Source organism: Pelmatolapia mariae, linkage group LG10_11, assembly GCF_036321145.2.
Source record: "Pelmatolapia mariae isolate MD_Pm_ZW linkage group LG10_11, Pm_UMD_F_2, whole genome shotgun sequence".
Classification (NCBI taxonomy): Eukaryota; Metazoa; Chordata; class Actinopteri; order Cichliformes; family Cichlidae; genus Pelmatolapia; species Pelmatolapia mariae.
This window is the reverse complement of record NC_086236.1, coordinates 20,392,501-20,416,504: the sequence shown is the minus strand read 5'-3', so window position 1 is coordinate 20,416,504 and position 24,004 is coordinate 20,392,501. Positions and strand designations below refer to the sequence as shown.

At 41.2% G+C, this 24,004-nt stretch overlaps 2 protein-coding genes across 4 annotated transcripts in view; one reads left to right on the top strand and one right to left on the bottom strand.

The window, feature by feature from the left end:
* The window catches only part of LOC134635737 (pecanex-like protein 3), a 28,866-nt gene extending 14,972 nt beyond the window's left edge, over positions 1–13,894 (top strand). For all 3 annotated transcript variants that reach the window (XM_063485229.1, XM_063485228.1, XM_063485230.1), the window contains 21 exons: positions 35–145; positions 586–677; positions 2,041–2,150; positions 2,464–2,569; positions 2,653–2,745; positions 2,838–2,988; positions 3,961–4,105; positions 5,464–5,641; positions 5,822–5,930; positions 6,210–6,339; positions 6,446–6,504; positions 6,587–6,802; positions 9,071–9,324; positions 9,588–9,818; positions 10,121–10,224; positions 10,329–10,476; positions 10,571–10,801; positions 10,917–11,191; positions 11,273–11,442; positions 11,552–11,958; positions 12,857–13,894. In XM_063485229.1, coding sequence (XP_063341299.1) covers positions 35–145; positions 586–677; positions 2,041–2,150; positions 2,464–2,569; positions 2,653–2,745; positions 2,838–2,988; positions 3,961–4,105; positions 5,464–5,641; positions 5,822–5,930; positions 6,210–6,339; positions 6,446–6,504; positions 6,587–6,802; positions 9,071–9,324; positions 9,588–9,818; positions 10,121–10,224; positions 10,329–10,476; positions 10,571–10,801; positions 10,917–11,191; positions 11,273–11,442; positions 11,552–11,958; positions 12,857–12,997 — 3,461 coding nt within the window. In that variant the 3' untranslated portion in view covers positions 12,998–13,894. The remainder of the gene's footprint in view (positions 1–34; positions 146–585; positions 678–2,040; positions 2,151–2,463; positions 2,570–2,652; positions 2,746–2,837; positions 2,989–3,960; positions 4,106–5,463; positions 5,642–5,821; positions 5,931–6,209; positions 6,340–6,445; positions 6,505–6,586; positions 6,803–9,070; positions 9,325–9,587; positions 9,819–10,120; positions 10,225–10,328; positions 10,477–10,570; positions 10,802–10,916; positions 11,192–11,272; positions 11,443–11,551; positions 11,959–12,856) is intronic.
* Positions 13,895–18,444: 4,550 nt separating this feature from the next.
* zgc:165604 (uncharacterized protein LOC792578 homolog) overlaps positions 18,445–24,004 on the bottom strand; it is a 6,975-nt gene continuing 1,415 nt past the window's right edge. The window contains exons 3-7 of the mRNA XM_063487988.1: positions 23,371–23,437; positions 23,153–23,284; positions 21,676–21,831; positions 18,865–18,987; positions 18,445–18,785 (exon numbers count right to left, since the gene is read on the bottom strand). Of these exons, the coding sequence (XP_063344058.1) occupies positions 18,583–18,785; positions 18,865–18,987; positions 21,676–21,831; positions 23,153–23,284; positions 23,371–23,437 (681 nt within the window). The 3' untranslated portion in view covers positions 18,445–18,582. The remainder of the gene's footprint in view (positions 18,786–18,864; positions 18,988–21,675; positions 21,832–23,152; positions 23,285–23,370; positions 23,438–24,004) is intronic.

Below are 24,004 nucleotides of genomic sequence, written 5' to 3'. Positions count from 1 at the left end.
TTAAACACAATTTTGCCCTCTTTTCATCCAACAGTGTTTGCCCTGTGTTTCCCAGTCATTTTCCTGTTTGGGTTGCTACCTCAGGTCAACACTTTTGTGATGTGTCTGCTGGAGCAGATTGACATGCACATTTTTGGTGGAACTGGTAAGAATATTATTACATGAATGGGATAATCGAATACTTGGAAGTTGAAAGTGTTAGACCATTTTTAGGAGGACAATTTAAAAACCATGTTGTTATTTGAACACATCCTTGTTTTTATTGGTACATTTGAACACAATAAAGTTTGGGTTTTTTTGTTTGTTTGTTTTTAAATGGTCACTACACACTATCACAGTAGGCAATTACATGTATGGTAATTGTTTCCCGTCCCCGTTGGGAAGGCCTGGCTTCAGTAAACAATGCAAATAAACATTTGAAAAAATGAGAGATTCTGCTTGTCCATTGCTCAGAGAAACTAGTAAAAACAAATACTTTGAGTATTTCTGCCCAAACAGAATAATGAGAGTTGTCTATCGTTTGTGTCGTTGTGTCTCACCCATACCAGCCTAATTGTGTCTGATCTCTCTGTATTCTTTCCTCAGCCACTACCAGCCCCCTTTCATCTCTGTACAGCCTCATACGCAGTGTGCTGGTGGCTGCCCTGCTGTATGGATTTTGCCTTGGTGCCATAAATGTAAGTTGAACCGACTGACTGTCCCAGTTCGCACCTGTTATTAATGTGCGTCATGGGTGATCTGATCACACGTAGACGGCTTACTCTCCACATATGTCTCAAGTGATCATTTGTGATTGCGTGTCACTTCCCTGCTCGGCATCTATGCAGACATACAGTATTATGTGTGTGAGCCACCACCCTCTTCTGCAGCAATTTATTGAAAAATGAGGAAATGCAGATCATATGCAGGGCAAAAACGGAGTTTGTACAATTCTTATGAGCTTGATAGTCAATATTTAGTATGAACACCTTTATTCTTTAATAGTATGACCTCCTAGGCAAGCATTGCTGTAATTTTTAGCGCTCAGCTGTAAAAGGCTGATGGGGAATTGTTGTCACCCCTCTGGGTGGGCGAGCAGGTGTCGTGAATACAATAACTAACTAGAGAGTGAGGCGATGTAAGGTTTTCAAATTCATACCATTTGTGCATCTACTTTCTATTGTTTGCATTTCTATATACTTGACCAGTTTCCTCAAATAAGGACACGCTGCAGACCATTCTGTGATACAAGTTTTCAACTAATACCTCTTTGGAAATCACCTTGTTGCTGTAAAAATACTATTTTATGTCTGTCAAGCTATGTTATCGATGCCATTTTTGTAGATTCAACTAAAGAAATTCAATCAAGTAACAAAGTACATAAAGATACCTTTAAAATTTGTTCTTTGCCAAGTTGTCTGTTGAGCACCCCTACCTTGAGTTGGGGTGGTATGGTCGAATGATTCATTGGTCGGTGCTAAGTGGCTTAACAGAACATTCTTGTACAAGTGCTGGCCTGAATGAATGAAAAAGCAGCCAATGGCCAAAGAAAAAACTTTGAAAGCTCTTCTGAAAGCCTGGATACCTATTGCTCAAGATCACTTTAAAAAATTACAGGTCTGACTCCTTCGAAGCAAAATATAAAGAAATAAGACAGTGTACTGTAAAACGATATTGTTTCAGTGACAAGTGGGTTTGATTTTTAACTGGGGAAAAAGTAGAAATGCACTTCCCCTGACTATTCAGCTGGAAATTAAAACAAGAAATCAAAACAGTGCAAACTGTGTTTCTATTCCTTGGCATGTTCAGGCAAGTCAAGTCGCCAAAAGACATCCAACACCCAACTAATACTGACTTTATGGGCTTTCAGAATGTGGGCAACAGTCTGAGTAATCCAGTCTCAGTGCATCTTTTGTGCATTACACATGTACTTGGAGCTGTTAATGTGTGATCATGTTAGTGCCAGGTGTGATCTTACTGAACATGACATGGAAGAGTTTGGACGTGTTTTTCCTATTACAGTCGTCTATTTGACTACTTTTTCCCCTTTTTTTCCATCAGGCACCGTGGGGGGATGCCCATGTTCCAGTACTGTTCTCCGCGTTTTGTGGGCTACTCCTGGCCTTATCCTACCACCTGAGCCGCCAAAGCAGCGATCCTACCATCCTTTGGTCAGTATTTCCTGTTTCATATCGGCAATGATGGTCTTGGGAGTCTTTATTGAATCTTCTTTTTAGATCCAGAATAGATTAACAGTTACTTAAAGAAGTCTATATAGCAAGATAGATAGCAATAGATAGCAAGTCTAAAGTGTAGTTTGTGTGTTTTACAAAGTTAGCTACAATCCACGACATAAAAATGATGCTAATGGCCAAGAGACACTGCTGCTGTCTTGATCATCTGTGAAGACTTTGATGATAGATTTGATCTTTCTGTGGTATTTCTTGTAACTCTTTCTTTTATGCTTTTTACCCATAACATCAGGTCACTGGTCCGGTCTAAATTATTCCCAGAACTGGAGAACCGAAACCCAGAAGAACCCCCTGTGGAAATCAAGGACCCTCTTCCCGATAAACTACGCAACTCTGTGGTAACTACTGTTGCTCACCAGCCTGCAGTTAAATTTTTATGTAATGATTTAATTAGTTTTAAAATCAATCTGTCTATTTATAGAAAGAGATTCTTCATTCGGACCTCGTCATCTGTCCCCTCATGGCTGTGATTACCTTTGCCATCAGTGCCAGCACAGTTTTCATCGCTCTTCAAGTTAGTTGGAGCAGTATTCATGACCTTACTCTCGCATCATTTTTGTATATAGACTTAATTAAAATGTTCCTCTTTTTGCTCTTGCTCCGCAGCCTGCTCTTAGCGTTGTCTTATACATCCTGGCTGGAGTTGTTGGCTTCATTACACACTATCTCCTGCCTCAGCTCCGCAAACAGCTGCCATGGTTCTGCCTGGCTCACCCTTTGCTCCGCTCCAAAGAGTATAGTCAGTTTGAGGTCCGAGGTGGGTGTCTGATTGCATCTTTTATCTTCATTCACATGCACAGAAAAATAACAACATCTAGAAATACATATATAGTATAACAGGCTTTGGAAACTGAAATGTTATAAGTTGTTCTAATTACAAAAAAGTAAGATCTCCAGCTGAAAGTGCTCTTGAGAAAACACTCCCGGCAAACTTCATAGGCTGCTTCACCAGACAATACATAACTATTTTTAAATGACAGTCAGCTGCATATTTTGAATATGATTTGAATATCATTGATATATTAAGTAATATATACACTCAACACTAAAAATAAATCAGTTATTTTATCTCAAGATTTTTGTGTTAGAAGTTGTTTAAAATGATCAAATTTCTGTCATATGTCTTCTTGAGTTTATCTTTAAATATTTTACAGACATTTTTCGCAATGTTTTTAATGGTGCTAGTCAGCCACAACTTTAAAAGCGTCTGCTTAATATTGAATAGATTCCCCTTGTGCTACTAGAATAGCTCGGATTCATCAGAACATGGACATTGGAGCCTTGGGGTGTCTGGCACTGAGATGGTGACAGTGATAGTTCCTGTGGGCCAGTTTAGGCTTGATTTTTGAAGTTTAGAGGCCAGGCCTGGTCTCTTTATTGAATTCTTCAGGCAATTTCTAAGCATTTTTGCAGTGTGGTAGGGCATATAAGCCTGCTGGAGGAGAATGGGTGTTTCTGGGAGTATCGTTACAACCCAGAAACATCCACATGAATCCCAAGTGAGTAACACTGATCTCACCATCCTGCAGTGATGATCAGATTAGTTTTATTCATGTCATCTGTCAGTGGTTTTATTGTTGTGGCTAATTAGTGTATTGAACCTCTTTTAAAACTTCACTTTAAATCATTTTCTGATTTATTTTTTTTTCTTCACAGCTGTGGTGGGATATCTGCAGTTTGTGAATTACTCCACATTTGTAACATATTTTTTGCTTTCTGTTTGACCCAGATGCTGCTCAGTTGATGTGGTTTGAGAAGCTGTACGCATGGCTTCAGTGTGTGGAGAAATATTTTATCTACCCAGCTGTAGTGCTGAACTCCCTAACCACCGAAGCTCGAACAGTGGGCCAGAATCACAAAGAGCTGGACATCTAGTAAGCATTTCCTCGCTCTGGTTCTGTTAATATTTTAAATGCTAGGGTTATACTGTTCTTTATCTCTGCTCCCTGTGGACATGTGCTGTCTGCTGGATGTGTTGAACTCTCCCATGTGTGCCTTATGTCCCATCTCCCTCTGCTGTCTTCTTTTTCCCATCATCCCCAACCGGTGGTGGCAGCTGCCCCTCCCTGAGCCTGATTTTTTTTTTTTTTTTTTTTTTTGGTCTTTTGATAGTTGGTGTTTTCTCTAATATTGTACCCCCTTTCCCTACAGTATAAAGTTTCTTGTGGGAACAGTTGTTGTGATTTGGCACTATATACATCCATTCGAATGGAATTGAACTCTTGAAATGGGTGATTTAAAAATGCTGTGTTGCTTTATCTAAGTTGTCCTCAATAGCAAAGACACATAAAATACAGTTTCTCTACCTTCTAAGGAGGGCATCAAGCTAAATTAAGACGAAAACGGAGTTAGGCAGTATTTCAGCATGAGTATAAAAGAAACTTTGAGAGACTGACACAAATCCGGAAGGTTGGCTCCTGCTACAGAAACTGCATAGAACCCACAAATTACACAACAATCCCTCTTCCCCTTTGTGTCAATGTGAACATCAAGAGAAATTTGTCAGGTTTTATTTCATTAAACAGTGTAGTAGTATATTGTATGTTACCTGTGATTTTCTTTTCTTTGAAGAAGTAGTAGTTTGTTTTTGTCATTTTCAAAAAATGAGTGTGAAAACCACAGTGAAGATTTTTACAGCAGTCTTTGCAGTCGTGTAAAAAACTGTGATGATTCAGTAGCTTTTGAAGCTTCAGTTCATTCAGTTTTGTGCGCTTTTCTTTGTGCACAGCTCCATTAAGGTCCCACCACAGCATTTCAGTTAGGTTAATGTCTGGACTTTTTTGGGGCCTTTGCAGCATCTTAATTTTTTTCTTTTTCACACATTTTGTGTAGATTTGCTGCTGTGATTGGAATTATTGTTCTGTTGCACCAACTCACTTTTGGCTAAGGTCACACTGGCTGATGATCACTTAATGAACTTTTTATTAGTAGCACCTTGCTGCTACTTACACTCTTAATTCTCTAGGAATTAAAGGTGGATTTAGTTTTTCAAGGGACTGCATAAAGTGTTGTGAAAACCTTTCTTTTCACATCACTGTAAAATTATGCACACCTCTCTGCAAACTCTAAAGAAAGGGGTTAAACTGTAGCACGTACACGCAATCACTAGCATCTGGTGTTGAATAATCATTTCATTTCTTACTCTGTTGTTGTAACCATATGTTAGCATGTGTTGATTTTTTTTCTTCTTTCTTCCCCCCCCCCCCCTCTCTCTCTTCCTCGAACCCTCCAGTAGCCGAGCTTTCTTTATCTCGGTAGCTGGAATGAAGCTGCTGCGTTCGTCCTTCTGCACCCCATCGCAGCAGTACGTCACACTGTGCTTCACCACACTCTTCTTCCACTACGACTATCCACACTTCTCAGAGACCTTCTTAATCGATTACTACTTCATGTCCATTCTCTTCAGCAAGGTTAGAAAACATTTCATATTTGTAACATTTTTTCGTCACAAATGATTTTGTTCTACTTTAGAAACAGCTTCCTTCCCACAAATAGCCTTAATCATCTTATTTCTGTAGCAAATATGAATATTATTTTTAAGTGCACATGTGTGTGTGAGTTGATAATGATGAATGTTTGAATGTTTTCAGATGTGGGACCTGCTGTACAAGCTGCGTTTCGTGTTGACCTACATTGCCCCCTGGCAGATCACTTGGGGCTCAGCCTTTCATGCCTTTGCTCAGCCCTTTGCTGTGCCCCGTATCCTTATTCAGCTTGATTTTGTGGTAGTAGGAATACACCAGTGCCAAATTTAAGGTTGATAGAGTATAAGAGGGCAAATTGTAGCTTTAAGATGTGACAAAGGTATTTTATGTTTCAAGGTTATTGAATTGTTTTGCATTACTGCACAAAGGTTGCTGTTATTTTGTGCTGTATTCTTTATTTTGATAGTCTAAGTGTCAGTGAAGTTATTCAGTGGGGATTTTTGTTTTGTTTTGGGGGTTTTGGGTGACATGTCCTTAACTCTTGCTATTTCAGACTCTGCTGTTCTTTTTGTCCAAGCTGTCTTTTCTGCCATCTTCTCCACACCTCTCAATCCTGTCCTTGGCAGTGCTGTATTTGTCACCTCATACACCAGGCCCGTTAAATTCTGGGAGCGCGACTACAAGTATGTGTTTGGTTAAGTAACCTTTGCAAGTGTGAAACTGTATATCTTACACTCTTAATATAAATTAAATCCATTTGGTTTTAATCCTAATTTGTCCTGTTTACAGCACCAAGAGGGTCGATCATTCCAACACTAGACTTGCCACCCAGTTAGACCGCAACCCAGGTATGCCACAGTGTTCCCTCCTGTCGATGCTTATCGATTTTTGTTCTGAAATGAAGGTGACCATCTGTTTTTTATCATTAAGGTGCCGATGACAACAATTTGAACTCCATTTTCTACGAGCACCTGACCCGCTCTCTGCAGCACAGCCTCTGTGGAGACTTACTGCTCGGCCGCTGGGGGAACTACAGCACGGGCGACTGCTTCATCCTCGCGTCAGACTACCTCAACGCTCTGGTCCACATCATCGAAATCGGCAACGGCCTTGTGACCTTCCAGCTGAGAGGTCTAGAGTTCAGAGGTCAGCAGCATGCGATGTTTAGAGCTCATAAAATGAATGTAGTTTTTAGTTGTTTACCATCTTGTTGTGACTTGGACATCAGTCAAATGTTGTGAAAAAGTACTTATTATGGGGATGTGGTGCTGTAGCTTAATCAGTAGTTAAAAAGAGGTTTCTGATGGCACTAATTTCCCTGGAATATAAAGCTTTAGGTGGCAGCAGACGTAGAAGTTTCTCGATTTAACTTGTCGTAAAGTAAATGTTAAATAAATGTAAATGTCGTCACATTATTTCATGCCGATAGAAAAATTATACGATTGACGATGAAATTCGTACCCTGTGCAATTATGTCTGCCATTAAGTATGAAATCTCTGTGGAAAATGAAGGCTTGATTGCAGAGGAATGAGGGGGAGAGATTGAAAACTTGTCTAAAGCCACTTCACCTTCATATTTTGAATATTACTTTGTGTTTAAGTTCTTACAGCATATTTTTATTCTTAAAAGAGATCAGTTTCACGTCTGTGGGTTTATTTTAAGGTCATTGAGGATTCAAAAAAAAAAAAGTTGTGCGTCAGCCTCTGAAGAGGTTGTCACTCAGCAAAGCAGGGCTTTATGATCTATAATGATACGACCTTAAAACTGATGATTTTTTTGTTAAGTTTAATCTTTTTTTATTTTTTAGCTGAGTATTTTTTGCAGTAAAATTATTCAAGGCCAAGCATTGAATGTGTGGGCAGTGAAGTGTTTCTACCTGTTCTTAATCATATCGTTCCTCTTGTTTCTCTCCTGCTGGAGTCTGTGACAGCTGCTAGAGCTGTAGGGTAAAAGATTATTAAATTTGACACTCTGACTTTGACAGTCATTTCACCAAGTTTCATTATAATGTCTCACTCTGTCACGACCAGTGAATGAGTGTTTGGAGCTCTCTTTATGCACACAGCTTTTAAACCATATAACCGTTTTTAAAGAATATGATCACACCGTCACTGGATTCGTCGTATCTCAGAAATGCTTTGACCTATTGGAGACCTATTGGCATTTGGACACCACATCAAATAATTAGGTGGTGTTTTGCCTTAAATAAGCATAACATCTCTTATTGGTTATGTGACACATGTTAGCCTAATTGATGACTCTTAAAAACCTCACCAAGATTTTATTGATTTTAAAACTGTCATTAAAGTCAGTCCAAATTAGCTGAAGTCTCATTTGTTGACATGAAACCTATGTACAGCACCTTTTACCAGCGTAATTTTAGAAAACAAAAAAGGTCACCTTTTAACACAAGGTACTTTTTCTGATTTTATCAAAGTTCATTTTCTGCGGGGGGTAGCAGTCTAAGCAGAGATATCAACATTTCCCTCTCCCCAGCGGCGACCTACAGCTCATCCGGGCAGAAACGGAGGCGTTCCAGAATTAATGGAGAGCTATAATCTCTCCAGGGTGTACTGGGTTTGCCCCAGGGCTGCCTCTCAGTAGGACATGCCCCAGAACACCTCACGTAGGAGGCATTCTAGTCAGATCCATCAAACTACCTCAAATGTGGAGGAGTTAGTGGCTCTGCTCTGAACTCTATCACCCTATCACTGTGGGAGAGCCCAGCCACCCTTCAGAGAAGCTAATTTCCACCACTTGTATCAGTGATCTTGTTCTTTCAGTCACTACCCAGAGCTTGTGACCTTATGGGAGCTGGAGTAGCTATAGATAATTGATACCTCTACCACAACAGATCAGAGCAGCATCCACTACAGATACTGTGCCACTCTGTCAATCTCTTGCTCTGCTCCTCCTGACTCATGAGTAAGACCCAGAGATACTTAAACTCCTCCACTTAGAGCAGCAACTCAGCCCAGATGTGGAGGATCTCCTTAGTGTTATTGTACAGTCTTTACCTTACAGTATAAAGCACCTTTAGATGACTGTTGTTCTGATTTGGCGCAGTATGAATAAAATTGAATTGAGTGAAGACACCCTTTTGACCTCAGACTTGGAGGTGCTAATTTTCCTCGCAGCTGCAAACTGCCTTAGCCCAAGCTGGAGGTCACAGGCTGACAAAACCAAACAAACCAAGAACAAAGACAAGATCTTGAGGCCACCCAAGCCAAAACCATCAGCCAATTACAACACACGCAGAAACTCTGTCCATAAAAGTTTTAAACACATTATGCAGATATATTTTTTTGAAGTTGTGTTTTCCAGGCAGATTTTGATGCTATTTATACAGAGCAGTGTCATCTGTTGGAGCCCTTTAATAGAGCAGCTAATCCTTATGTTTCACATCTTTCCAGGTACCTACTGTCAGCAGAGGGAGGTAGAAGCAATCACAGAGGGGGTGGAGGAGGATGAAGGCTGCTGCTGCTGTGAACCAGGTCACCTGCCTCACATGTTGTCATTCAATGCTGCCTTTGGACAACGCTGGCTGGCCTGGGAGGTGGCTGCTACAAAGTACGTGCTCGAAGGCTACAGCATCAGCGACAACAATGCCGCCTCCATGTTGCAAGTATTTGACCTTCGTAAGATCCTCATCACATACTACGTCAAGGTGAGCCAATGTTCAGGAGCTGTTTTTACTCTGTTCTCACATCATGCTTTTTGCGTTTTATTGCAGTTGGTTTTGTTTACTTTAGTTGACTCGAGGCTGTTTTACTTCTGTGATGAAGAGCAAGTCATAGAAATTTAGAAGCTAAGATATGAAGCTAAAATATGCACATACTTGTAATCCTTGATGTGGATTTAAAGTTGTCTATAAAAATGTTTTCCTAGCGTGACTAGTATTTTGGATTATGTATTTGTTGCGTCCAATAGAGCATCATCTACTATGTGAGTCGATCTTCTAAGCTGGAAGAGTGGCTGACCAATGAAACAATTCAGGAGGCTTTACGACCTTGTCTCGGATCAAACTACGTAGACAGTGACCCCACCTTCAACCTGAACATTGACGAGGACTATGATCACAGAGCGTCTGGCATCACCCCGTCCTCATTCTGCATGGTTTACCTGGACTGGATTCAGTACTGCAACAGCAGGCGCCAAACAGTAAGACTCCTCCACAACATTTAAACTATAACATCACATGCGTGGGTTGCTTTTGTAGTGCTTTTTCCCTTATGCTACACATATTTTGATCATAACGGATAAAGTATATCTTGCCTTTATGTGCACAAGAAGATGCTATTTGGTCGCATTTTTCTAAATGACATCTGTTGTCTTCCACTTTATTTCTGTCATTAGGATACTTTTTTCATCATTACAAACAAATGAAATGTTTAAGAACAGAAATACAGAAGGCATTAAATGTACAACATTGCACAATTTATTTGTGCTTCACTGTGTTTTAGCCGGTGACTTGCGAAAGAGATTCTCCACTTGTCAACCTCTGTTTTGGCCTCTGTATCCTGGGAAGAAGAGCCTTGGGCACGGCCTCACACAGCATGTCAGCGAGGTAAGTCCACCAGGCCGCACAACCATGTCTGTCACTGTTGCTGATGCCATGCATATATATGCTAAGAATATGGCAGATTTATTGTTGTTTTGTTTGTTTGACAGCTTGGAACCGTTTCTCTATGGCCTTCATGCACTCTTCAAGGGAGACTTCCGCATCACATCTCCTCGTGACGAGTGGGTGTTTGCGGATATGGATCTGCTGAATCGGGTCGTAGCACCAGGAGTGCGGATGTCACTCAAACTGCACCAGGTACCAGAGAAGAAAACTAGTGCTGGAGTGCCAATATTTACTCTTTTTTTTGATACTGAAGTGAGACTGTTTGTATAATCTGTGTTTCTTTCAGGATCACTTTACATCTCCAGATGAGTACGAGGATCCTATGGTCCTGTTTGACGCCATCACTGCCAATGAGGAAAAGATGTTGATATCGCACGAGGGTGACCCCGTGTGGCGAAGCGCTATTCTAGCAAACATGCCTTCACTCCTAGCACTGCGCCACATCATGGATGACGGCAGTGATGAGTACAAGATCATCATGCTTAACAAGAGATTCCTCAGCTTTAGAGTTATCAAGGTCACAGCTTGTTACGTTTAGCGCTTCTTCTTTTTTTTGTCTTGTTGTCTCTGACTCATCACATGCCTGGCTTGTCAGATCCTCATCTTTCTGTTTTTTTTCTGCCCCTCCATAGGTGAACAGAGAGTGTGTGCGTGGGTTGTGGGCGGGGCAGCAGCAGGAGCTGGTTTTCCTGCGCAACCGTAACCCCGAACGAGGAAGCATTCAAAATGCCAAACAAGCACTGAGGAACATGATTAACTCCTCGTGCGACCAGCCCATCGGCTACCCCATCTACGTGTCCCCCCTCACAACCTCTTATGCTGGGGAACACAGCCAGCTCCGCTCTGTGTGGGGAGGACCAGTCAGCCCACACAACATTTACACCTGGCTCATCAGCAGCTGGGACAGGTGCAAATTCTTTGCTTAAATAAATGTACACATGAGCTTTAAGAGAGGGTAACCATAACTGTAACATATGTCTCCCTGCAGGTTACAGAAAGGGTGCGGGGCTGGCTGCAACAGCGGGGGGAACATAGAAGACTCAGACTGTGGAGGCGGCTCCACCTCCATCTCCACCAACCCAGCTGTTCACACCACCCAAAGTACACCAGCCTCCAGCCTTCCACAGCCACACATCACTACTGTCCAGCCCTCCATGGGTAAGAAATGGAGGGGTTTTTGTTAGCTTGTTATGGTCACATGAAGATGAAATGTATTGGAAGTATTTTATTTTTAGGAGTTAAAAGTGCTTTTTTTCTTACACTTCAGGCACAGACAACCCTGTTGGTCCAACCCAGAGCTGGCATCACCACCCTCAGCCTCTCCCATTAGCTCTACTCAGCCAGTCAGAGGGCAGAATGGAGGCAGGACTTCTCTCATCCCTGCAGCGTACATCCTCCATCCAGGGTCTCCTGGGCCAGCAGCTGTCCAGCTCCCAGCTGTCCTTCAGCAGCTCAGTGGCTCCTCCACCTCTGCCAGGCCCCGAGCGCTTCTGCCCAGCAAGTCTCCTGGAGAACTCGGGGCACAGAGCGGGCCAGCGGGCTGGCCTTGGCCCGGGCAGCGGACTACACTATGAGAGCCACTTTAGCAAGTGGAGTTTTTCAGGGAGGAAGGGCTTTAATGGACCAGCTGCAATGGAGGGGGAAGGAGCACCATTACAGACCATACGCACACAGGTAAGGAGACCGTCCATAGTTGTTCAGTTCTTTAAAAAGATCCAGAAATACAGATACTCACGCTCAGTTAGTTCACTCTGACTCATAAATCACCTGACTCTTTCTCTATTAATCAAACAAATCCAGCAAATATAGCCCTCCTGTTGTTAGTAAATCCACTCAGACCATTCTGTTTTATCAGATCAGTGTTTTTTGTAGAGTAGCTTACAACTGAGTATTCACAATATGCTAAAGTAAATAATCAGGCACATGGACAAAATGGAAAAGAGAAGTTTAAGAAGAATATGCTGTGTTTCTATGGTTACTGCTTCCTAGATTTGAGTCTTGCTTTTGTTAACCCCCAAAAATTGTTCCTTAAAATATTTTAATGTCTCTTCAAACCCACTCAGGGCATTTTTTAGACTGTTTGGGGATATTTTACCAGACCAAATGTCTGAGGAGTTCTGAGACCACAGAACTGATAGATTGATCAGTAATGAAGTAAATCTTTAGTTATATTTCTGCTTACATGATATCTTTACAGTAGACGGTAAGCAGACAGCAGACGATAGTCACACATACTGAGAATATTGCATTAAGCTCATTTGAACAGATGCACATAAGCAGTGAGTGGCTTGTTGTTGTTCAGTAATTCAAACAGGAAGTGGTTTAGAAATATGGCATGCTTTCTCAGATCATGATCCAGATTCCTCAGTGGGACGTCCTTTTTGTACCTGTGTGAATGACTTGATTTGCTTTTGTTTGGACCTCGATAATACAGATTTTGACAGCACGTTGAATCATTTTGTTTTGTTCAGCTGTGAATATGAAGCAGTGGGCTTTTCTTTGCCTGCCTTGTTGGTCGTGCTGTTGATAAACGCACTTAATCGTCTTCTTATTATCAACCTGTCTCTTTCAGCCTGCTCCTCCTGCATCCCTACAAGAGGCCGGTCTAACGCAAGATCCTCTGGGAGCCACTCAGACGACAGATCCATCCCCAGACCCTCCCACTCCCAGAGAGGAATCCACAGAGCTGCCTTTACTTGATCACCTGCGCTGAGTCTGCACTATTGACAGTTTCTACAGTGAAAGCACACCGCAGTCGAATGTGGACCGGGCCTGGCGCATCCAGTCCGGACTCATTCCAGCCTTTGGGACTCATTCCATCAACTGTTGTTGAACTAACTCAGCACAGCCACAGTTTGGAAGTCCTCTGATGGCACTCTGAATCAAGCGTGGATCTGGGAATATACACATCACTCTTCTTGTTAGTCAAGAGAGAGCTAAACATAGCATGCTGAGCTGATGCACGTCAGACCATGAAATCATTTTAGCCAACCTGTTTATTCCAAAGTCAGCTTTCATCACAACTCATAAGACCTGATGATGTACTCATTTTTAATTTTACATTTTTTTCTTTTCCTGACTGAGCACTCGCTGTCTCTACAGCCAACTATTTGGTTGTAAAAGTAGTGACAGGCCAGACAGGCCAGTGCAATTATAAGGGATATTTTGCTTGAGGATTGTTTATTTTTCTATACTGGAGACTAGAGGACAATCTCTAACTTGACGTCTGCAGCAGCATTAGGTTTTTTTCTGTTTGTTTGGGGGGGCCTCATAATAAATCCAAAAAAAGAAAAAGGACCAGTACATTGCTGTACGTGCAACTAAAGGACGTGTGGAGACCACAATAAGCCTTGTTTTTGTTTTCCCCCCACATGTAACCATCCTCGCCGGACAGTTGTGCATCAAACAATATTTCACATGACATATTGGCTAATTTCAGGAGCCTCCACTTCTTTTCCCCTGCACAAATACACATATTATATGAGGAAGAAGAAGAAAATAAAACAAGAAAACATTATTCTTGTCCTGTGGCCCATTTTCCTGCAGAGGTGCCTGACTATATCAACAGTTCTGTCTCGGAGCAAGTTTCAGGGAACACCCCCCCCCCCCCCCCCAAAAAAAAACAAAAAAACAAAAAAAAAAAACAAAAACTCCCTTCCAGCCCAGCTGACATGTGGTGCTTTTACTGCTAGTTTACAGCGTATGTAGGCTTGGACATCCTGGAGTCCTGTAGTCCTGTATCTGACTAGCAACCTGGAGAACTTCAGACAGAGCTGGTTTCCATTAATCAGGATCAGAGGACGAGTCAAATCTGTGAAAAATTGTGTTGATCACAAATTCACAAACTGGGAGTGTAAGGAACTCTTTTTTTTTTTTTTTTTGCTTTGGTGAGTGGAATGTCTTCTATTTTTTTGTTTTTTACTTGAATCTTCACGAATCCCTTGGTGTCGAATGTGCACTGAGATTGTTTTCTTTGGATTACTGATCACTAATGTCCTCCCTGATCAGATCCAATCAGCTCATGGCTTTCTGAATAGCCAGGGTCCAGGCTGCTTTGTGAGGAGAGCTGTGTTTGCTAGGGATGCACTGATGTCTAAAATAACAGTTTGTCTGATACCCATATATATTTTTTTTTTTCTTTTGTTTTTTAAGTTACTTATCCTCCTTTTGCACCAGGGAAACAAAAGACATCTTCATTATGAAACTATTTTAAGTCCTCCTCCTCCTTCATCATGCTGTTGATGTGACACTACCGACAACCATTAGCCACTGCCACTGGTTAACCGACCATGTGATTGGCTGATACATCAGCGTATCCCCAGTGTGCTCTTTGCCTGCAGTCTGGGCCTTTCTGTTACTATACTACTGCTTCTGCATCTCCTGCTACTACTACTATAATACCCACTACTACTGCTGTTTCTACAACAGTTAAATCCAGCGTTTTAGTTGGAAATAAACAAAAGCTGAATAAATACTGAAAGCAAAGGTGGAATATTTATTTGATTAATAATGTCTTACAGATGTCTTTAACTGGGTTTGTCTATATGGTGTGTTGATATATTGAGTTGGAAATCTGCCTTCTGTCTACCCTCCCGCCCCCCTCCCCTCTGTTTGTTTGGTGTCGTCACGTTTGCACCATCTCACCAACGGCTCTTTTTGGTTATTTTTAAGTGTGGAACATAACTGGAAGTGTTCCTGAAATCGCTTTAAGTTTGTTTCTTTTCCCACGCCTTTATTTTATTTTTACCACTGTGAAAAGCAAAAAAACGGAGAGTTTCATAAAACAAAAAATAAAAGAAAAACTTGCAGTTCTGTCAAAAATTTTTGCCCCAGAAGCTTCCCTGGGTCCACTGGCTTTGTCCCCGACGGTTTCCGGCTCTTCGCACTGGGTGAAGAATTCTTAAACGACCTCGTGCCATAGCATGAATCGCCATATGCTGCTTTTTCCTCATAAATGATTTGTTTGGGTTTTGGGTTTTTTTTGTTTTTGTTTTTTTCCCCTTCCCTGCTGGAAAGTTGGAAGGAGGCCAGTGTTCTCAGGGTGTATACTGGGAAAGGAACTGACTGCTTCTGCAGGAAGACTTACAATAGATGCTCCCTTTTAGTCCCTGTTTTTAAAAGATGTTCTGCATGCTGTTAAAGCCAATTTTTTTTCTGCGCAGTGTCCCCCCCCCGTCTAGCCACTTTAAGCTTTTTACAAGATTAAGCTCAGCAGCCTCCTCCCCCCCCTTTCTTTTAATCTTTTGAGCAGCCCTTAGTTTTTGGGGTTTTTTCTTTCTTTTTTTTTTTCGAGTGGCTGTGAAGAAACAGGTAAAAGTGTGTCAGCTTCCATCTCAAACTGCATTATAAACTCCCACAACTCAGGAAAAACAGAGACTTTTCTGATCAGTGCTGTTTTCTGTTTTTCTTTTCTCATTTATTTCTAAACGACAGGGAGCTCGACTTTTCTTCAGTTTTGCTTTTTTTTTTTTCCTTTTACTTGGAGTCAGGGAAGCACAAGTTGACAGACAGATGTGAGTGTCCAAAAAAAGGGATTTCTTAATCTCTGACATTCTGTACAGCATGTTTGGTATATAAATATATTTCAAATATAAATCTATTTTATTATTGGATTTTTTTTTTTGGGGGGGGGGGGGGGGGGGGGGGTCTTTTACATCAAAGACACTATGCTGATGTTTAGGGGAGGGACTCTCGTGTTTACCTGTAGAAAGACACCTGAGTGGAGAGAGGCGCCCTCTCCACATCAAGATGTTCAGTTTGGGAAGAATTGGTTCATACTTCTTTTGCACAAAAAATGTATCATACACCATCCCATTTTGTTATAGTTTTGTTATTTTTAGTTACTTTTGGAGGGCGGGGTCTTTTATTTAAGAACTTTTAAGTCGATGTTAAATGTTCTGTACAGGTTTTTTTTTTTATGTGATTTTTTTTTTCCCCTCCTATTTAAATTAAAGGTTTTTGTCTTTGTTTGCAAATTAACTGCTGTGTGATTTTATTTTCTGGCATTTGTCCTGTTGGTCTGTTTTTTGCTGTTGTTTTTGTCTGGAGGATTTTCAATCTTTGTCCTAGCAGCTTAAAGCCTTATGCTACAGTAAAAACAGCACCACTGAGCGGGCACTCGGGTTTAATTAAACTGTACGCTCACCTGTCCACTTCATTGGGTAATCTGTTTAACTTCTCGTTAACGCAAATGTCTAATTGGCCAACCGCGTGGCAGCAATTCAGGCATGGAGACATGGTCAAGACGACCTCCGAAAGTTCAAACCGAGCGTCAAAAAGAGAAAAAAAGGTGATTTAAGTGACTTTGAACCTGGCATGGTTGGTGGTGTCAGACAAGCTGGGGTGAGTATTGGGAAATACTCACCCCAGTTACTGAGTTACTGCATGGCCATATCTACGGTTTACAGAAAATGGTCCCAAAAAGAGAAACTGTCCAGTAAGCAGCAGATTTCTGGGCAAAGCTGCCTTGTTGAGGTCGAAGGAAAATGGATTTGGTGTAAACAACATGATAGCATCATGTTCAGCATGGTGGTGGAGGGGTGTGGGGGATATTTTCTTGTTACACTTGGTACCAATTAAGCATTGCTGCGGAGCATGCTCATCCCTTTTTGACCACAGTGCTTCCAGCAGGATAACACACTATGGCACTGTACTCAAACAGCTGCCACAGTCACCAGATCTCAATCCAGTGGAGCACCTTTGGCATGTGGTGAAACAGGAGATTCATATCATGGATATGCAGCCAACAAATCTGCTGGAATTATGCGCTGATTGTAATGTCACCATCGACCAAAATCTCTGAGGAATGTTTCCAGCACCTTCTGATTTGAGGCAGCGCTGAAGGTAATCCCAACCCAATACTAGTGAGGCATACCTAATAAAGTGGCCAGTGTGTGGCTGCTGAAAATATTCAAAAGCCAAAGAAGAGGCAAAACTGGGGTAAATATATATATTTTTTAATGTGTCTGCTGTAAGTTGTCCAAACTTTACGGCCTCTGCCTTGTACTGTGGGCGTGTCTAAACTGTGATTGACAGCTCTGCTGTTCCTCTTTTAGGGTGTGTAAACGCTGCTACTATTGGTGGGCTTGCTCACAGTTTAGCAACCTTACAATAATAATAAGCTTGCTCCATATTCTCACAGTATGAAGACACAGGTGGGGGGCAGTGGAGTCACCAGTTTGTAGTTTAATGTGTTCGCTAAACACAAGTTTCTCACACGTTTAACTGAAGAAATTTGGCAGGAACTAAATGTTACTCATAATATGGTCACAACCACCCATTTCAAATCCTGAGTTGTTCATTCAAAAAATGCTCTAAAAGCATTGCAGTGTCACTGTCCTCTTACACTGAACAGTTCAAGCTCGCGTCCAAGGGAAATGCTTGGTTTTCTCAAGAGATTTACAAGGAAGAGTTGGATTGAAAACCCAATGACATTTCCCACTGGCAACATAAATTTGTCGACTCTGATAATGTGCAGAAATATTCTCACCTGACACTTTCAGGGAAATGTAGGTATTTGTTTTATTGAGAAGTTAGATGATTCCACTCTTCTTCGTGAGGTGCATGTGAAGCAGAAGCCAGGTAAGAGCTTAGCTCAGAATTATGACCAAAAACAGGGAAACATCTAAGTCTGGCTTCCTCCACAGATTAAAAGAAGTTGTGTTCAACCTTTAAAGCTCATTAACTGAAGGGGAACTCCTGAGTAAAGGCATTCGTCAGAATATTCAGGTCCAGTGCTCATGATCGCCCAGTGCTAACTGAAGTGCTGCCTCTACAGTGAGCTTATCCAAGCCTGATATATCTTGAACTTTGATGTGAACATTGTGAAGTCTACTACCTGTAGCATGTGAGCATGTGGAGGTGAGGAGTGGTTTTTTTAATACCTTTATGAAGCTTCTGTTAGTCTTTGATTACTGACCAAAAAACCCGAAGATGCTTTCAGAGCACTGGAACACACTCAAAGATGATGACATGAGCATTTTCCATTAAAGCTCATGCAGTAATGATATGTATAAGGGCAGGGTACTTACTTGAAAGATGATGACTTGACTTTGAGTGCAGTTTTTTGTCTTTGGTTAAAGCTGAGGGGATCATTGACGGTTACCTTTAAAAGCTGGTTTGGAGGAAACGAGCATAAATGAGACGCATTGGTATCACAACTTTCAGAACATTTATTCCACTTTTATTTCAAAGTTTCTGATGCTTTACAGCTGTGGAGTAACATTCAGGGAACACTGGTCTGGGCTGCAGATATCCTTCACATGGATACATTAAAAAGTCCCAAAAGTCTTTGAGAAATCAAACAAAAGAGCGTTTCATCAGGGACGGCGTGTACCGTATCTCGTTATAAAACTCATCCTTGTCTCCTCTCCCCTTCCTCAACCTCCCATCCTGCCCTGTGTGATGGAGCCACAGAACGAGCACCAGCAAAGCCAGCAACAGCAGGCACATAGACAAGGTCAGCAGCACACCCTGCAGTACACCAGAGGGACTGTCTGGGGCTGGGTAGAAATACAAGAATGTTTTATCACAGGGCTTAAAAACTGGCAGAGGGTTATGGGTGCACAAAGAGGATCTTACTGCTGTAGATGGATAAGTTGATGTAGCAGTTCTCTGTTCCCAGGGTGTTAGTGGCGGAGCAGCGGTACAGGCCGGAGGTCTGAGAGGACACGTTGACAATTTGAACGGAGCCTGACCGTTCACCTTAGAGAGAGGAAGACGAGTATGACGGTGATTGTGCTGTCTTACAAATCTCATGCTTAATATATATTAAACTTACTTCCAGCGTTATACAATGGCTAAAAAATTAAAAAGGAACACTTTTTAATCAGAATATAGCGTTAAGGCAGTTAAACTTTCTGGGATATAGATGTGGTGAGTTAAGTATCAGAGGGGGTTGTTAATCGGTTTCAGCTGCTTTGCTGTTAATGACAATAACAACAGGGGCATTGAAGGCCAACAATAAGACAACCACCAAGACAGGAATGGTTTTACATGGTGGAGGACTCTGACATTTTTGTCCTTCTCATTTTTTCTGACTGTTTTCACTAGTGGTTGGTGGTGTCAGACAAGCTGGGGTGAGTATTAGGAAATACTCACCCCTAGGGTCAGGGCCAACTGCTCCAGGATAACACATTACTATGTCCCATTGACAGAAGGTTTGCTGTGTTTCCCAGCACAGTCTCAAGAGCATCGAGGAGACAGGCAGTTACTCTAGGAGAGCAGGACAGGGCCGTAGAAGGTCCTTAAACCATCAGCAATACCAGGATCTGATCATCTAGGCAACGGCACCCTGACCCATTAGATATCAGGATGAAATCCTTGGATTGTCAGACTCTACGCTGGTGCAGTGGGTCCTGGGTTCCTTGCGCTGTTTGACAATAACCAGACTTCACGGGGTGAGAAAATGCAGACAGTTCCTGGAGAATTAAGGTATTGATATCATTGACTGGCTCCAATAGAACACCTCTGGGACATTATGTTTCAGTCCATCCGACACTGCCAGGGTGCAGTTCAGACAGTCCAGAGCTCAGTGATGCTCTGGTCCAGATCTGGGAGGAGATGCCACAGCACACCATCCATCGTCTCATCGCATACAAGCACATAGGGGCAATAAAAACTACTATTTTGATCTGATGTAATTATATTTTGGGAAAATGGACTAGTCTGCTGCATCATTTTTTCACTTTAATTTTTGAGATGTCTTTGAATTTAGTCTTCTGTAGGTTAATAATTTTCATTTCCATCAAACAAGGTGGCATCCTTTCTTCTGTTACCTGGTCCACATCAATATAGATATCCAGCATGATTTTTTCCCCCCAATGAGATCAGTTGTGTTTCTAGGTATTCCTTTAATTATTTTTAAGTGGAGTATTAAGCTTATTTCCAGGAATATGTATTTTTAAGCTTGAACACTTTGCATTATTCATGTTTCAAAATAATCCTTATTGGTCCTATAAATGGCTTTATTTCATCCACCATCTGAAGAGGACAAACTGAGCTTCCCTCTCTTTGAGGATCTCCGCACTACTTCAAAGAAACCTTCTCCTGATTGGGTGCCCATCAGAAGCAAAAGATCTGACAAGCTGGTGGGTTGGGGCCACTATACTGAGTACCTGTGGCTGCGAGGTAGTCATATTTATCATATCCTCCTAAGAGTAGAAAAAACTGTCAAAAACCAATAATTTAGAGCATTTAGGATCACCTGCACATGTGTGAACGCTAATATCTAAAACGTGTGTCATGTATGAGTATTTAACCTGAGAGAAAATAAGCAAGAACATATCAGTGCTCTTTTTAAAGAGCACTTGACTACTTTATGTTATTAAATTCACTTTAATTCAGTTTATATAACACCTGTTTACAACAAAAGTTATCTCAAGGAACTTTACATTTAAAGGAAAAACCCTACAGTATTGGGGAGAGAAGCCCAGCAGTCTAATGGGTAAGAAGAGCTCCCTATTAATAGGAAGAGACCTCCAGCAGAACCAGGCTCAGGGAGGAGAAGCCATCTGCTCCAACCAGTGAGGGAGTGAGTGAAAGTGAGCATTTGGAAACCACCAGACAGCAAACAGGACAAAACACAAAGCAAGAGTTAATGATATGCATTAGTGGGAGAATAACCTTCATGATGATGACATTTCTTTCCACTCAAGTGTTTATATAGAAAAGCTTTTTTTCTTTTTTCTTTTTAAATCAAAGATCTTTGATAAAAGCTCTTTTGTACCAGATCTGGTAAAACTCGTGTTTTAGCCACAGGTCTCATGCTGAGTGACATAATTATTTCTGTGGGGACTGAAATAAAAAGCTTATCCCATACACTGGAGACTAAAGTTAAAGTTATCTTTGCTAATGATGCTCCAATTCAGCCCATTCTTTCTTTAAATAGAGTCATTTTTTTTCTAAGAAGTGCAATACTAAATTTCTCTTTCATTTAAACAGTCCTAAATACACTTTCATTTTAAAACACTTATGACTTTAAGACCCCTTCCTTTTTTTCTATAGCAGACCCATGTGTGTGTGTTTTTGCCTTAAGTGAAAAAGTCACCAAGTGGTTAAATACTTTTTAATAGGCACTAAATCTGCTTGTCATAGCTGGAAGCCTTATCGCGCTATAATGGAGTCAATTACAATATCCATCATATTTCACTTGCACTATTAAATTCAAACATTTACTGTGCGTCATTTTAGGGTCATTTAGTTGACTCTTTTTGGACTTTAAGATCTAAATAATGATCTGCACACAAGATTATTTTGATTCAGCTCAAGGGGTGCTTTAAGTTTAATACATATCCGTGTGTGTGTGTGTGTGTGTGTGTGTGTGTGTGTGTGTGTGTGTGTGTGTGTGTGTGTGTGTGTGTGTGTGTGTGTGTGTGTGTGTGTGTAACTGACTCTCCATGTTGATGGGAAGGGAGATTTCATCTGGATTCAGTTTATCCCAGCGGATCTCTGGAGTGGGGATGCCCTCTGCCACCAAGCAGGACAGCCTGACACTTCCTCCCATATTGATGTCTCCATCCCACTGGCACACAGGCAACGAAGGCGGCACTACAGATGACCCACAGATGAATTTCTTAAAAGATGTGATTCAAACCGAGACGACCCACATTTGAACTTTTAAGCCGGTGGCTGTTAGAAGCAAAGCTGAAAGATGGTCTGTAAAAATTACACTATCTGGTAAACCACTGACTGAATAACATTTAAACTCTCTTGTATAAATGGATTTATCAATGTATGCCTCTGGGATAGCATTCCAAATTTCACATTATCTGTGCTTTTTATCAGTATTACAGCTAAAGTTAATGGTGTATATTTTGGGGGTTGTGGCCAACTGTGTTGTCATATCAACATGTGACAACACAGTTTAAAAATAGTCTTGTTTTATTGTTACAACAAGTAATGTTGCTGTAACAACAGAACATACTCGTGCTTCGTTATGCTCTGCTCTGTAGAAGCTTATTTCTGCCACTGAAAAAAAATGTTGCCATTTATAGGTCAGAATTTCAGGTTATTGTCTCAAAGGTTTGAGTTATCTTAAAAATTTGACTTAGAAGTTTGAGCAAATTAAGGCTGATAACTCAAAATTTTGAGATGAGCTGAAATTTTGATTTCCAAGAACAAAAGTGCTTCTAAGCATATGCTTCACCTCTATTCAGATTATGCGTCCTTTGTCCCAAAAGCATGGGAAGTGCTGGATTTACTTTAGACAAACCTTTTATCAGTGTAAACCAAACTAATAGTATAATGAGTACACTCACATTATAGCAGCTCTCCCAAATCAGTTTTAACCTTCAGGGATTGTGCAATTCTCTGTCACAATTATGAGATGGTAACTGATAAAGTTTCAAAATATTTTTCCTTGTTTGGATGCACTCTGCTTCAACCACAGCACTGAACAAAATTATGTCCGATTCACACCAGAGACAAACTCGGTTTATCAACTAAGATAGCAGAATTCACCCTAAGAGCCGTGTGAATGTGTGTTACCAAATATTATAGAAATCTTCCCAGCAGCTTGTTCATTGGAGGAAAAGTCACAGATCCACCAAAGTCATTAGGAAACCTCCCCTAGGCCACATGATTGTATCTAGAAAATTGTGTGAGTCTGAACTAAAAAACAAACCGACCAGCAGCACCACGATTGCTGTCGGCAGGGCTACAAATGTTTTAATTAACCTAACCTGTTTGGCTCCTCAGTATTTGCACTACAAATAAATCCACAGCAGTTTTGGCAGATTTGGTTTGGAAAACAACAAATATCATAGAATGACAGAGAAAAAAAAAGACAAACGGATCACCAATTCCTGCTTTGGTAAAAGGTCATAATGTGTGAGTGCTTCTGCTAGCTGCTCAACTCTCAATAACTTACCCAGAACACTGAGCACCAGCTCTCCGATGCCGGGATCTGTAATCTCCGGTGGGTTGTTAACCATGCAGCGGTAAATACCAGCATCTGAGACCCGTGTGTCGTTTAGCATGATATCTGCACTCAAAGGAAGACCTGCACAAGGAGCACATGAAATAATGTTTTTATCTGTCTTCAGTATCAAGTTTCATCTATGAAAAGAGGATAATCTTAAATGTTACCTGTGAAACCCACCCTGCCAATGAGGGAGGGGTCTTCAATCACCTGCCCGTGATCGTACACAATCACCTGGCAATCAATTAAAACAAGGATGTCAAAGTCCATTTACATTGTGGGCCACAAACACTTTGATCTTAAGTGTAAAGATGTTTAGCTACACGTTTAATCCTGGGGATATCTTAATATAAGAAAATAACTGCAGTTTTAATGGTACGCCTCAGTTTTTCTACACAATAGAGAAATGCTGCTGCAGTAAGTGAAAAAAAAAATCAGTCAGATCGACTCTTTAGGCTTAAATTGTAGAAAATGTGCAGAAAAAGTTCTGGAAGCTCATTTCACAGTTTGTCCTGTAACAATGAAAAAAAGTTTTTGTTAATTCGCAGAAAATGTCCTTTTTAAAAAAAAATTGGATTTGGTGTGTGTGTGTGTGTGGTGTAGTATGAATGGTCACTGGGAAGACCTTTACCAGAAGGAAAAGCTGTAAAACTTATTCCTTCTTTCACATTTTCCAAAGCCGTCCAGTGGGCCAGATTGGAGTGTTTACTGGGCCACTTCTGGCCCCTGTGCCTTATGTTTGAAATAAACTGATTTAGAACAAACTTTACTCGAACACAACAGGAGGATATGTAGAGAAAT